This window comes from Tenrec ecaudatus, chromosome 1, assembly GCF_050624435.1.
Source record: "Tenrec ecaudatus isolate mTenEca1 chromosome 1, mTenEca1.hap1, whole genome shotgun sequence".
In the NCBI taxonomy this organism is placed as follows: Eukaryota; Metazoa; Chordata; class Mammalia; order Afrosoricida; family Tenrecidae; genus Tenrec; species Tenrec ecaudatus.
Window position 1 is genome coordinate 91222804 of NC_134530.1, and position 15593 is coordinate 91238396.

General features: G+C 45.5%; 1 protein-coding gene across 1 annotated transcript in view; it reads left to right on the top strand.

Annotated features, from left to right (window-relative positions):
• Window positions 1-15593, top strand: part of ROR1 (receptor tyrosine kinase like orphan receptor 1) — a 469887-nt gene that overhangs the window by 289371 nt on the left and 164923 nt on the right. Inside the window, exons 3-4 of the mRNA XM_075557156.1 lie at window positions 9111-9398; window positions 10491-10521. Coding sequence (XP_075413271.1) covers window positions 9111-9398; window positions 10491-10521 — 319 coding nt within the window. The remainder of the gene's footprint in view (window positions 1-9110; window positions 9399-10490; window positions 10522-15593) is intronic.

Below are 15593 nucleotides of genomic sequence, written 5' to 3' on the forward strand. Positions count from 1 at the left end.
CCAGTCACACAGAAGCCCTGGTGGCATCATGTGCTAGACTGATAACTGAAAGGTCCGCACTTTGAAACCATTTTCCATGTGAGGAAAATGATGCTTTCTATTCCTGTAAAGTTTTAGGATTTCAGAAACCCTCAGGGGTAGTTCTGCCCTGTCCTATAGGATCGTTATGAGTTAGAATTGACTTCATGGCAGTGGACTCTTAGTTTTGTTTTTAAAGTCACTCATAACCTGCCAGGACCTTTTTGTAATCACCCCCCAGCCCTCCATGTGTGATTGGGAACTTGGTAGACAGTTGATTAATGCTAGATGATTGAGTCAAAGCAAGCCTCAAATGTACTTTGGGCACATTCACTCTGGGGACACCCAGAAGAAAAATGATAGTGCCAAAAGGACAGGGCCATTCTGCGTTTCTACATTTAAAATATATATATTTTTTTACCTAGAATCTCATATTTCTGCCCAACTCTGCCATAGTCCCTTTGAGATTTCCCCAGAGGCCCAATCTGTTCAAATTAGAAAACAGGTCATTCAAGCAGAGTTCCTATCACCGCTGAGCTAAACCATTTTGTTCAGAGCGCCTCAGCCGGTTCAGGACCCAGCGAGGTGGGATGGGGCTACGGTGGAAGTGCAGCTGTGGAGTGTGGGGACAGAGCACTGGGCTTGGAGTCCAAGGGCCACCTGTGTAGTTCCTTAGCTCTGGGCCGGCTTTTCAGCGTTGTCATTGCCATCTACCCACTGCTCTGGCCAAGAAGGCAGCGCATCCCGGCACACCCACAGTCATCGCATTCCGTACTGCCGCGCAGTTGAAGGTTGTTTTTAAGTTCCAGTTGCACTTAAGGCTGTCTTCGATGTAGCAATAAACTTTTTCCATTTCATTAAATGTGAATCCCGGAGCAAGTCTCTTCCTAAGATTTTTCCGGGTGAAATGTTAAGTGTCCATAAAGCATTTGTGCAAACTGAAATAACACGGGTGATACTAGAGAAAAGCCTCTGAGATAAAAGCTCAAGTAGTCGCTGTGTAAGGAACCCTGGTGTCGTGGTTGCAAATTGGGTGACTACCTGCAGTTTGAAACCAGGGAGAGAGGTGAGGTGTTGTACTGCCGTTGAGAGATTTGGTCTCAGAAACCCACGGGGACAGTCATACTCTGTCCTGTAGGGTCGCTGTGACTCAGACTGAGCCGCGGGCAGTGAGGTTTGTGTCCGACTTTTCGAGTCACTGTTTACGGACAAAGTGCTGGATAGACGAACAGTACCTAGTCACACTGGAGTGTTCTCCAGCAAGGTGAGCTGATGACGTAAAGGGTACAAGGTCTGATCCGCGTGGCCAAACACAAAAATGGAACTTTCAAGCCCAAATGAGAATTTGGGAAAACCTTTATTCACTACCATGAGCTTCATTCACAGCATTTTATTATGTAATGACTTTTCTGATGAAGTCCATGATAATATTAATGAACGTGGGTTTTTCAATATTATGCTATTAGATATGACCACATTTGGAAGAACTGCATACTGCATTGAACCAATATTGTCTAACGATGGATGCATCAACCAGTTTGACTCAACTCACTGCTGTCAAGTCGATTCTGACTCATAGCAACCGTACAGGACAGATGAGAACTGCTCCTGTGGGTTTATAGGACTGTAACTCTTCATCGGCGTAAAAAGCCTCATCTTTCTCCCATGAAGTTGCTGGTGGTTTCAAACTGCTGACCTTGTGTTTAGCAGCCCAACGTGTAACTCACTCCTTCATATGCTATAAAACCATATGTGGGTCAAATGCTCATTCAAAGCACAGGATAAATCAATTGCAGAGAGTTAACTGATAGGGTTTCTGACTCCAAACCGCAATGAATGTTAGTAGAAGGGTATCATCAATTCCCTGAACAAGAATTTTCTTCATATAATTCATATGCAGTTTTACATATGCCAACAGTATTGAAATGTAGAAACAGAAGAACCCAACTTTCTACTCATAAGGCAACTAATACGAGGGCCAACCCCCTCCCCCAAATGGGGTCCCCCCAAAGTTATGTATTATTATTTCCTCTTTTTTAACAAAACAACCTTATCACCTTCAAAGTACTCTCCATTACACTTAATACATTTGTCAAATTTGTGATTCCATTCTTGGAAACTTTTTCCAAGCTCCTATGTTTGGATGGCTGAGAGCACCTCCTTCGTTTTGTTTTGTTTTTTCTTCACCTCTTCTACATCATAAAATCGCTGTCCTTTCATGTCTCTCTTCATTTGCAGAAACAAAAAGCAGTCACATGAAGTGAAATCAGGTGAATGAGGTGCATGGGGCAAGAGAGGCATGCTGGTTTTGCCCAAAATTGATGCACTGAGATGGCACACAGGTGCATTGTCGTGGTGGCAAAACGAGTCCCCCATCTGCCATAAATCAGGCCTTTTTTGTTATGCAATCTTCCCAGAAACTCTAAATAGAAAGCTTGATTAACAGTCTGACCTGGTGGAACAGACTCCTTACGCACAACGAATAGACATTTTCATCCGTTCGGGAAATTGACAGATGTCCAAACCAAGGCTTGTCAGCAATCAACATTTCATCTTTTTTGAAATGAGAAAACCACTCATATACTTGAGTTTTCCCCATAGTGCTGCCCTTGTAAGCTGTGTTCAACATCACAACTGTTTCTGTGGCATTTTTCCCGAGCAGAAAACAAGATTTCACAGCCACATGCTGTTATCTTAAATCATCCATCACAAAAAAAACAAGGTTCGAGCAAAACTGCTTTAACAAAAAAATTCACTCTGGAAAAAAAAAATTCACTGTGACCAGAGAGAACCTTCCCAGGTGACACCACTGGGAGCACTAACTCAGAGTGTGCTCCTGGATGCTTGCCTAGAAGGGGAAATGTGTACTATGAAATCTTAGCCCAGCAGAGCTTTTTGTGGGATACACCTTTGTAGATTTTCCAAATTGATCACATACTTTTCTAAGTGTTATTTTTCATAAAAGTATTATTTCTATTAGCAAACAATAGCATTATTTTTATTTCTGGGGAAATTATAAGAAATGTTTTTAAATTTTCTTTGGGGGGCTCTTCTATATTTTTGTAGTCATCACTGGATTTGGCAAGTGATTTAGGTGCTCAACCACCAGCTGAAAGGTTGGCACCTTGGAAGAAAGGCCTGGCACTCTGCTTCTGAGCAGTCCCAGCCATGAAAACCCTATGGAGCAGTTCTCCTGAGCACACAGGAAGTCCCCAGGAGTTGGAATTGACTCAGATCCACGGCCACCAACAATATTTCAAGAATGTGAAGGAGTCCTGAGACCACGCCTTTAAGAACCTCTGGACTAGTCTACTGACTGTCAGTGTCACTTGGACAATTTAATAAATATCATTTATTGTTAGTTGTCATCAAATCTGTTCCTACTCATGGCAACTCACATGTGCTGAGTAAGCCTGCTGCCCAGACTTTTCAAAGCTATGCCCTTTCTGAAGCAAATTACCACCCAGCTTCCAGGCCACCTCAGAGTGAGTCCCCACAATCAGCCTTCAGACTAGTAGTCAAATGATGAACCACCTAGAGTCTGCTAAGTACCAGTGAGATTTTAGTTATTATCATTAATATTATATCATATCATCATCATTACTACTACTTTTACCACAGAGTTGGAAGTGGAGTCAGCAGACTGGAATTACTTGTGCTCGATGCCAGATTACACCCACCTCCCACCCATCAGATTGCCATCCTAACATTGATGGTCCTGTAAGAAGAGAAAGAGAGGAGCCCAGGTGGCACAATGGTTCAGCACTTGGCTGCTAACCCAAAGGTTGGCAGTTCAAACCCACCAGTCACTCCTCTAAAAGAAGACATAGGTAATCTAGTTCCATTAAACAGTATAACCTTGGAAACCTGATGATGTAGTTCTACTCTGTCCTAGAGGGTGACTATGAATTGAAATAGACTCCAGGCCGATGAAATGGTTTTGAAGATTGGAAAGAGATAAGGAAGCTGACCTCTTCACAGCTCACGTCCCTGTTGCCAGCAATACTGAATGTCATCACACAGACAATGAAAGAAGTGCCAGCGGCCAGCTTTATATGCAGAGACACAGTCCTCGTCTGTCACTCAAGCTCAGCCTCTTGCAGGCTTCTCTGACTGACAGTTTATGGACTGGCCCAGGAGGAGCAGCACCAAGGCTGGAGATCCTGAAACGAGAGCCTGGGGAGGCCAAGGGACTGCTTGGGACACACAGCTAGCTAGGTGCAGAGCCAGTGGGTGGAACGGCCACTTCACTAGGATGCCCATGTGGAATGGCAAGTCCAGAACCTGCAGCGATCATGCCACACTTTGTCTGTGGAGACTGTGCGTCCTGTAGCATGGCCCATGAGGCTCTTCCAGAAGAATCCGGCTCATTCTGGGAAGAAGCTGGATCGTGTCCAGGGGTCTGTGAACAAGAATGCTGATAGCGGTGAATACAGCCGTGCGTTTTCATTTTGTGTTCAGCCACAGAATGCCTTGGTGTCGTTTGGGCCAAGTGTTGATCTGATGCTCCTTCCAGCCTTTGCCAGCTCAAGAGCCAGACTGTTGGCTTGTTATGCTCACTAAGTGAGCAGCTACAGATGGCAATCAATTTGGAACATTCTTCCTTATCAGTGAAAAGTCGAAATCAAAGTCCCTGTGTTTGTGTCGGGGCTCTTTTGTTCAGTAAACACAGAAAGATGTTTGCGTTTCTTTTGTTCTCTATGGAAACTTACTGCCTTGGGCCAGATACTGCACTGCTCTCAAGATGCCCAGCAAAACTTTTATGTTTTATTCTTTTAGATTGATATGATGTAGAACTCTGTGGGTCAACGAGCCACTCTCAATCCTTTAGTGCATTGGCCATATGATTTAGAGGCAAGTGACTTACCTTTGAATTTGGATTCAATTCAATTTGGACTAGATTGGAGGGTCTCTAAAATCCCTTTCAGTGTCCCATGGTGCAAACAAATAATGGGCTTGGGCGTGACTGTCAACCCAAAAGTGGGCTGTTCAGATCCATCCAAAAGTGCCTCAGAAGGTAAGTCTAGTGGTTGACTTCAGGAAAACCAATCACTGAAACCCCTTGGGGGCTCAGTTCTACTCTGACACATCTGGGTTGTCATGAGTCAGAATCAACACGTTAGAGATTGGTCCAATTCCCTTCAAGCTCCGGACTGCCCTAATTTTTGTGGCTAGGCACAGCCCTGTGAAATGGAACATAAACAGAAAAAGAAAAATCAAACTCTGGCTGGACTTTGACTAGGAAACTAATTGATGAATGGATCATCATTGTGTTACTGTGGGTTGACTAGGGAAACAAATTCATAGACACCCATGTGTATAAGAAAGAGCTTTATATACAAGGGCAGTTGAATATTGAGAAAACATCCCAGCCCAGTCCAGATCAAGTCCATAAATCCAATATTAGCCCATAGGTCCGATACCAATCTATAAAGTCCTCTTCAGACTCATGAAACACTTAACAATGATGCTGAATGCAGGAAGATCACAGGCCAGTGGGTGGAACGTCTTGTGGATCCAGTGGCAGTATAAGCATCTCAGTCCTGACAGGAGTCTCCATGTGGTTCCTCTGGCTCCAGAGCGCTAGTGTAGCTCCATGTGCCTAGTCTGCTGACATGTCTCGCAGGGAGTAAGCTTTTGTCCCACCTCCAGCAAGCTATTTATCTCCTTAGCACCTCCAAAGGAGATCATCAAGTTGCAACCTGATTGAGAGGTTAAACTCCACCTCTTCACTCGTAAGTTTCAAATAGACAACAGAATATGTAACTACCACAATCATTCTCCATTTGTAGGAGTTGTAGATTTGCGAGAAAGATAAAGCCTAGACTTCACTAATACCTCTCCCTCACTGCCATCCAGTTAATTCTGACTCGTAGTGACCTTGTAGGACAGGGTAGAACTGCCCTTGCGGTTTCTGATACTGTGATTCTTTACAGAGTAGAAAGTCTGTCTTCTCCCAAGGAGCTGCTGGTCATTCCAGACTGCTGACCTTTCGGTTAGCACCCTAATGCATAACCACCAAACCACCCGGCTCCTGAGTATACTAATATTTTGACATGCCATAGAGTTGGTCCCAACCAACAGCGACCCCATGGACAACAGAACGAAACACTGCACAGTCCTGTGCCGTCCTTGCAATTGTTCATTCTCCTGAGCCCATTGTTGCAGCCACTGGTCAGTCCATCTCATTGAGGGCCTTCCTCCTTTCTGTTGCCCCTCCAATGTACCAAGAATGATGTCCTCCTCCAAGGACTTGTCTCTCCTGACAATATGTCCAAAATACGTAAGACAAAGTCTTGATGTCCTTCCCTCTAAGGAGCACTCTGGCCTTCTGAAACAAATCGGTTTGTCCTTTTAGCAGTCCATGCTATTTTCAATATTCTTCCCCAGCACTATAATTCAAATGCATCAATTCTTCTTCATGCTTCTCTATTTAGTGTCCAACAATCACATGCGCGTGAGTCAATGGAGAATACTATGACTTGAGTCAGCCGCACCTTAGACCTCAGAGCAACCTCTTTGCTTGTCATCATTCTAAAGAAGTCTCGTGCGGCAGATTTACCTGCAGTGATGTGTCGTTGGACCTCTTTACTGCTGTTTCCATGAGCATTGACCATAGTTCCAGGCAAGATGAATTCCTTGACAATGTCAATCTTTTCTCCGTTTATTATGATCTAGTTGAGAGGACGTGGGTCTTCTTTGCATTTAGTCTGAATCCATACTGCAGGCTGCGGTTCTTGATCTTCCCAGCTAGTGCTTCCAGTTCTTTTACTGTCAGCACACAAGGTTGTATCAACTGCAGCTCGAAGGTTGTTCATAGCCTTCCTCCAATTCAGCTGCCACAGTCTTCATCATATGATCCAGCTTCTCTGATGATGTGCTCACCATGCTGCTCGCACAAGTGTGGTGAGAGGCACACCTTTCCTGCTTTGCAGCCAGGTAGCCACCCTTTATTCAGTACATACCGCTGCCTCTTGATCTATCTACACATTCCTCGTGAGTACAGTAAAGTGTTTGGGATCCCATTCTTCTCAAAGTTATCTGTAATTTATTAAGGTCCACATAGTCGAGTGCCTTTGCATAGTTAATGAAACACAAGTAAATGTCTTTCTGGTATTCTCTGCTTTGAGCCAAGATCCATTTGACATCGGCAATGACATCCTTGTTCCACAAATAAACTAGTAGCTACTCAAATGCCACTCGTCTGCGACAGCCACTGTTGTGAGCACTTTCCCCGTGTTAATGTATCTCATCCTCACGAGAGTATTATGAAGATGATATGATTAGATTCAGTTTTACCAAAGGTCACACAGTGGACAAGTCATAGTACCAGGAGGTGAAGTCAAACAGTCTGGTTCAATTTTTGAAGGCTGAGTTCATACAGTGGAACAGTTCTTGCTGATTTGTTTTTGAGAAGCTTTAAGATAAATATAGTTATAATTGGAATATTCATCCCCCTGCCATAGTTACCTGGTGCTGCTGTTACAGGGATACCGCAAGTGTGTGACTTAAAAAGAAGAGAGATTTCTTTCTCTACAGTACTGCAGACTGAAAGTTCAAATCAGGATATTGTCTCTATTGATTCCTTTTTGACAGTGATCTGGGACGTGCCCTGCTGCCTTTGCATCTAGACAGTTGTCCTGTGTTGCCTCTCTTCCCCTATTTGTGATTGTGTATCTGTGTCTGTTCTGGTCTTGCAGAAACTCACAAGTAGCTTCAGGATCCAACCTACATTGGGATGATCTCACCCAAGGGACTGCACTAACTGGGATGGGAATGTTCTGTTGGACCAGACAGACAGATCTTGTGGTGTGTACAGAGGAAGCACTGCTGACCAAATGGCCGAGGTGCCCACTCCTAAGACTGGTAGAAACCTGCAGTGAAGACAGATGCTATCGAGGCTGCCACCCGAGGATGCAGGGAAAGGGCAGAGACAAGGGATTGCGTGTCAGGGATACCTTCCCAGAGAAAAGGGGAATTTAAAAAGAATTCCCTTATATTGGACTGCCAGATAAATGTTTTAAATAAATTAAATCTTTTCTCTGCTCTTAGATTTTGCAAATAATACAGTCTTTACTAGTATGTTATTTTAAGAAAACACTAAAGTAGAACTTACACATTATTAAAAACAGAGATTGACTGCAAAGAATCTCAAGAGTGCTTTCTGGGATGTTGATGTTCTCTTGATTGGGACATTGGCTGCATGCGTCTGCCAAGATTTCTGGAGGTGGAGAGGAGAAAGACGAGGTTTTCTCCTCCCGTCAAGCATTCCTATCTTGGAAACCCACAGGGTTGGTTCGACCCTGTCTTGTAGGGTCTCTGAGTTGGCATTGACTCAATGGCAGTGTGTTTTGGTGTGTTTTGGGGTGTGTGTGTGTGTGTGTGTATTGGGGTGGAATTGTATGCTTAAGAGCTGTGCATGTCATAGTGTAAATGATGTCTCAGTTAAAAAGCAATGCATAGAGCGATATATTACAGCATATGAAGGAAATAAACATTGACTCATCACTTTGTCTACCAAGAGCTTGGTCTTTGTAACCCTGTGTCATTGCTGGGAAGAAAGTTCCAGCATCCTTCCTAGATGTGTGCTGCCTTGTGGCTATAACTGTGTTGTGCACTCTCTCCCCAGTTCTTGATGCTTGCTTTCCTATCAAAAGCAGGCACGCTGAAAGAATGCCTACCAGAATGTTCAGCATGGTGTTATTTAGGGGAGTGAAGATTTGGGATGAATGTAACTTCTTTCTCTTTTTTGCTGTATTGTTGACATTTTAAAACAAGAAGCATGCATTGTTTTTATAATACAAATTTTAAACCCCTCTCTCTTTTCTTACAAAGCACTTTTACCCATGAGTGCTCTATAATCATTTGTAGACTTTGGCTTTGACACTATGATCAGTCACAAATTTGCTTCCTAGCAACAGACTCTGCGGGTGATTCTCTAGTAGTTATGGGACCTGGTAAAGGTATAATTTGATCACTCCTGCTGAGTGTCGTTATAATCCTGGGCGCATTGGGCTGGATTTGGATTCCCTTGTCAGGCCTCTGGGAAGTGCTCTCCTCCAGCTGTTTGACCCTCCCTGCTGTGTTCACAGATTCTTACCTGACCCTGGATGAGCCCATGAATAACATCACCACATCCCTGGGGCAGACGGCAGAACTGCACTGCAAAGTCTCTGGGAATCCACTCCCCAGCATCCGCTGGTTCAAAAACGATGCCCCAGTGGTCCAGGAGCCCCGGAGGATCTCCTTCAGGGCAACCAGCTACGGCTCTCGGCTGCGGATCCGAAACCTGGACACCACAGACACGGGCTACTTCCAGTGCGTGGCAACCAACGGCAAGAAGGTGGTTTCTACCACCGGAGTCTTATTTGTCAAGTTTGGTAAGTAGCTTCTTCCTGGGCTTGGCCTTTGGTTCTCGGACCAGCATAGTAGAATGTTAGAATGGGCAGGAAGGAAGGAGGGAATGAAAAATTAATAAGAATGTACTACGTCCCCAAGAGTTCCTGGGTGTTGCAAATGATGCGGTACTTGGCCACCTCAAGATTGACAGTTCAAATCCACCCAGAGTACCTCAGAAGACAGGCCAGGCAGATGCCCTACTTCTGAAACATCCCAGCCAGTACCCACACTACAGTCCTGGAAACCCTAAGATTTCAATTCTCTCCATACTGTTGCTGTGAGTCAGAACTGACTCAATGGCAGCCGGTATCTACCCAGCAACCCCAACAGCGAACCAAACTCATGACCAGCAAGTCAAATCTGACTCCTGGTGACCCAATAGGACCAAGGAGAGCTGCCTTGGTGGGTTTCCAAGACCATAACTCTTTACAGGAGTAGAAAGCCTCATCTTCTTGCTTCAGAGCAGCTGGTGATTCGGAACTGTTGACCTTGGGGTTGTCAATATACCCATGTGACAAATAAGTAAACCAAGGTCCAGAGGTTAGGCATGGTACCCATAATTTCCCGACTGGCAGGTGGTAGAGTTGAATGGAGCCAATCTCACCTGACCCCGCAGCCCCTCTCTGAACAACTGTGCCCCTAAGCATTTCTGCCCAACAAGGAGGCTGCAGGTCTAGAGACGCTCGGGAGATTTGCAGCATGTTTTACCCCTTTCTGCTGGCTGCCATCTAAGCCTGAGAGCCCTTGCTTGATGTTGCGATCCAGGCCCTCTGCAACTGGTGGGTTCCCCGCCTGGAAACCCCCTCTGTGGTTTAAGGATGCCTACGCAATTATTTCAGGCCTTGAGCTGTAAGATGTAGACACGTTCTCACTGGTCCTTTTTCTTTTCTTTCTTTTTTATCCTTATAGAGGTGGCTGTGGAGAACTGGAGCAAAATAATAAATCCTGGGAAAATAACTATGCCCTCAGGGTGGTTGCAAACTGTAATTTGTAATGGTTGCACTGTACACCCACTTGCCCTCCAGTCACCTTGGCTGACTTGTTCCTTTTTGTTTTTTCTTTTGCTGCTCCAGGGCCCCCTCCCACTGCAAGTCCAGGATCCTCGTAAGTAGTTCCGACCTCCTTTCTTGTCATTTCTAAGCCTTGCTCCGCTGAATCCTGGGGAAAAACCCATGCTAGCTCCTGCCTGGGTTCCGGACATCCTTGTTTGACCCGCACTCCTTCTGCCATGCATGTGCTCCCATGTGGACATGCACAGAAACCCGCCTTGGTCATATTGATTCCCCTGATCAAAGCAACTATCTTCACAGTTTTGAAATCTCTCTCCCATCCAAAGGGCATGATGGAGTTGGTAAAAATCAAGCAGCGAGCGAGAGAGATCTGGCTTAGGGACCTTTAAGCTAACAGCCTGTCTGCCTTTCACTCCTGCAAGGCAGAACAGGACAACGAGATGATCGCTGCAGTTTTCCCATGCCCTTTTTGGAGCTCAGGCCCACACCATGGAGGAGAGCCCCTTGTCTCGAGTGAGAGTGATGTGCGAGTGTGATGCCTTTGAGTTAAGGATGTCAAAAGACCCAGTTACTTTAAGTGTTCACGGTTGTTGATACACTTGCTGTTTATCCTGGCTAAGGGGGTCTCCACTTTTATTCTAAGCACATCCACTGGGAATTCTCTCCCTCTCTCTTCTCTCTCTCTCCCTCTCTCTCTCTCTCTCTATCTATCTCTCTCGTTTTTTTTTAATTTAGGGGAATGGCCAGTCAATGGAAGCCCTTGCTAAGGAACATCCACTGGACTAGCCAGGAGAGCCTCATAGTATTGGCCTAGATTACATCAGGGCAATAGAACAGCCACTTAATTTGCTCTAATCCCCTCTGCACCCCTTAATTATCGGGGGGTCCTTTATTGCTGTTCTTGTGCGTGGAGGCCCCGTGGCCCACAATCCCTTACTAAAACAGGGAATGGGTAAAATCAACACTGGCCTTCCATCACAGGGGCTCTGCTATTTCATCGGCCAGTTCAAGCAACTGTAAAGGCCTCCTGACTGTCACCCACATGCTAATGGCATTCCACCTGCCCAGGTAGAAAGCATGATGGGTGGATGTCCCTAAGACCAGGCCAAAATTTGGGTACTCTGTGTTGCTTTTCTAGAAATGAATTATCTTCTTTTTCTTTTTTTTTCTCAAATGGTTATGCTATTGGCTAATATGGGAAGCCTTTTGAAGTCTTATTTAAACAAAGTTTTGAAACGTTTATTATCTGCAGTAAAAAATGGTTCTCACCCCCCAGACTTTATTTGTTCCTGGTAATCTGTGTTTGAGTGTGGCTGATAATCTCTTCAGAAGGTGAGTCAGGTGGTGGCTACTCGACCCGGGCTGTGAAGCACCGCGCGCCTGGCTTTCTGCGTGCCCGACTTGCATTAGAGAGTTTCCCATGGAGTATCCAAGTGAGGCTCAGACACTTCCATGCCCTTCTTGCTCTGAGCCTTTGTTCTTTCTCTACCTGGCCTCTCTTTGGTGCACACAGTCTAAGTCTCTTGTGATTTTTAGCTTAATAAAAAAATTGCACATCACTTTCACGGCCTGTTGTCTAAGGAGAGTGGATTGAAGTCCATTAAAGATGTTCAACTACAGTCAAAAGTACGCTTTGATGTCAGGCACTCTCGTTTTATATCAGCTGTCAGATGATCCATCACATTAGTCAGCAAGCCCATGAAACGTACAGTTCGCTGCCATGTTTACTTGGCGGGAACAGCAGTGAAATACAAAGTGAGAAATCCCATGGGGCCTTTTATAGCTCCATCTCCGTGTGCACTTTGGAGCCCGGTGGTGCAGGTGTTACCAGTTGGGCTGCAAAGCACAAGGCCAGCAGTTTGAAACCACCAGGCACTCTGTGGAAGAAAGATGAAATTTTCTACTCTTGTAACAAGTTCTAGTCTTAGAAACCCACGGGGGCAGTGCTGCCTTGTCCCATAGGGCACCTGTGAGTCGGACTTGACTTGGGTGGGGGCAGTGAGTACGGAGTTGACATTTGGACACCCTTTCTCCTCTTTGCTTTAGAAACCTGGGGTGCATCTTTTTATCCCCCTCTCTGACCTACCACTAATTCCCTCTGAAAGCTATTCCCGCCCTAAGACGAACTCCCAAATAGGATGCCAGTCTGCTTCCCTATCCAGTCAGCTCAGTTTCCTTACAAGGAGACAGAAACTCAGGAGCAGTTGCCCTGGGTCTGATGCTGACTCTGGATGACCCAGTGCGTTTGAGAGAAGAGCTGCTTCAGGGCCTTTTAAGGCTTTGACCTTTCAGATGCCACTCACCAGCCTGTCCTCTGAGCTGCCTCTGGGCGGATTCAAACCACCAGCCTTTCACTGAGTAGTTGAACACTTAACCAGAAACTCCCACAAGGAGACAGGCAAAACAGGACACACTAACCTTGGGAGAGTATCACAATGTTGAGGTGAGCTCTAGAAGCTTTTGGTGAAAGTTTGGGTTTTTCCAGGTAAGAGTCCATGTAGGTATAAACGTACTGGCTCTACTCTGAGGTAGCACAGTCAACGTTTTGCAAAGGCAAACAAGGAAAGTCCCAACTTTATTGACAATACTTTATTGACAACAAAGTCCCCAAGGAAAACGATGAGCAACCCCTCCCTGAGAGTGGTCAGATGCATTAAAGGGTGGCACCAGGTGAGAGTGGAGGGCCATTTGCAGCCACAACTCTCAACTGGAAAGGTCTGCAGGACCCTGGGGGCTCTGGCCCAGAAGGCAAAGCTCGTGCGGTTTTGTTACTTCCTGGAGGGCCTCAGTGGGTTTTCCACAGTGTTCATCTGTGAAGAAGCCCGTCTGAGGCTTTTGTTCAGCTCTGCTCCTAGCTCCAGGCTTTTCTGGCAGTGGGGAGTCCTGGCCCACCGCTCTCCACTGTGGGGCCTGGGGCTGACTACAAGGGCCCGCCCACATACCATATGTCTAAATGTTTAAGAGTTGTAAATCACACTAACGAACAGTCAGGTGACATATGTTCTATCCTCCCACCTTGACAAATATAACCATGTAATGACAACATTTTTTAAATATGTGGAAAGCAAGGGAGTTTCTGTGACTGAAAACCGAAAACTATCAAAGACGAGAGCTTTGATCATGATGGAGCATGTGTGTGTGGGGGGGGGGGGCGTGTTTCTGTTCGTAGGCCAGGGAGTGTATATATAATTCAAAGATTGTTATCTATTAGTTCCACAAATGTTATTTTTCAGCTTCATAACAGCAAAAATCAGGACTTCTATTGTTTCATGCAAGATTGTTTCAGCTATATATTTTATCGACAACAATGGCGAACAAGCGAACCTCTCTTGAGGCATTACATTTTTATTAATTTCTATTTGGGGATATGGAACTCATCGAGTGGTACAGTCCTTCCCAAACTCCTTGCTATCAAGTTACTTCCACCACCCGGAGACCCTGTAAGGCAGAGCAGAACTGCCCCACCCCATTCCCAAGGCTGTATTCCACTTGCCTGTCACTGCTGTGACTGCTCGTGTGTCGCTGTGCTGCTGGAAACTGTGTCACTGCCATTTCAAATACCAGCAGGGTCACCCAGAGTGGACAGGTTTCAGCCAAACTTCCAGGCTAAAAAAGATGGAATAAGTGGTCCACGTCTAAGAAATTAGCCACTGGAAACCTTATGGACAGTATGGAAATGTTGTCAGATTCTATAGGCTGTACACGGGGTCACTTTGAGTCAGAACGAATCGACTCGGTGAGATCTAGCAATAACCGTTCTTCAAGGAGACTGCCACATCTTTCCTCCATGGCGCAGCTGGTGGTTCGAATCACAGACTTGCAGTTCTTCGCCAAACTCGTAACCACTGTGCCCTCAGGTTCCATGTCACCCTCAGCACGGTCTTATTGGAGAACATTTTCCTCCCTCCAAAAAGAAGCCCGTGTCCAGTGGCAGTCCCCTTCCATCCCTCTCTGCCTCTGGGTCCTCAGGATCCAAATGCACTGCCATCGAGTTGATTCTGACTCAGACCAACCCTGTCTCACCTTCTAGCTCTATGGATTAGCCATTTCTGCACATTTCTTTCCTATTTTTGATTAAATACTTTTATTGGGGACTCTTACATCTCTTATTACAATCCACACATTTCTTCCATTGTGTCAAGCACATTTGCACATATGCTGCCATCATCATATTCAAAGCATTTTCTTTCTACTTGAGCCCTTGATAACAGCTCCACGTTTCCCCCTTCCCTCCTGAACCCTTGGTAAAGTATAGATTATTATTTTGATGTCTTACGTCATTCTCTATTGCCCACTTTTCCATTGTTCGCCCCCCTGGAAGGGGGTTATATGTTGATTTTTGTGATTGATTCTCCCTTTCTCCCCCCACCTTCCCCTAATCCTCCTGATATCTCTACTCGCATTGTTGGCCCTGAGTAGTTTATCTATCCTGGATTCCCTGTGTTGCAAGCTCTTATTTGAAGCAGTGTGCATGTTCTGGTCTAATCCGATTTGTAAGGTAGAATTGAGGTCATGATAGTGGGGGAAGGAAATATTAAAAACTAGAGGAAAGTTGTGTGTTTCATCGGTGCTATACTGCCCCTTGACCGGCTCATATCTTCCTTGTGACCCTTCTGTTAGGGATATCCAATTGTCTACAGATGGGCTTTGGTTCTCCACTCCATGCCCCACCCCCCTATTCATATTGGGTATGATTTTGTTCTGGGTCTTAGATGTTCTGGACATTTCTTATAAGCAGAATTATAGCATGTGTAGCCTTTCATACCTCCCTTCTTTCGCTTAGCGTTCCCTTCCCAAGGCTCCCATGTGCTGCAATATACACCCGTGCTTCCTTATTTTATATGAGTATATAACACCGAATTGTATGGATCTACCACCCTGTGTTTATCCCATCATCTGTTGGTACAGTTAGGTCCGGTCTGCTTTTTTATTATTATGAACAATGCTGTTGTGAACATTTGTGCACACGTGTTTGTCTTCTTGAAGAAGCAGAGGGTCAGCGCAAACGAGGAAGACTGGCAGTGAGGCGGGTTGACATGGTGACTGCAGCAGTGGGCTCTGACGTAGGGACGGCTGGCACGTGACCAGGGAGTGTTCCCTTCTGTTGCTCAGGGGGACACTCTGAGTTGGAAGTGACAGAGCCAACAACAGCCCCTTACCAGATAG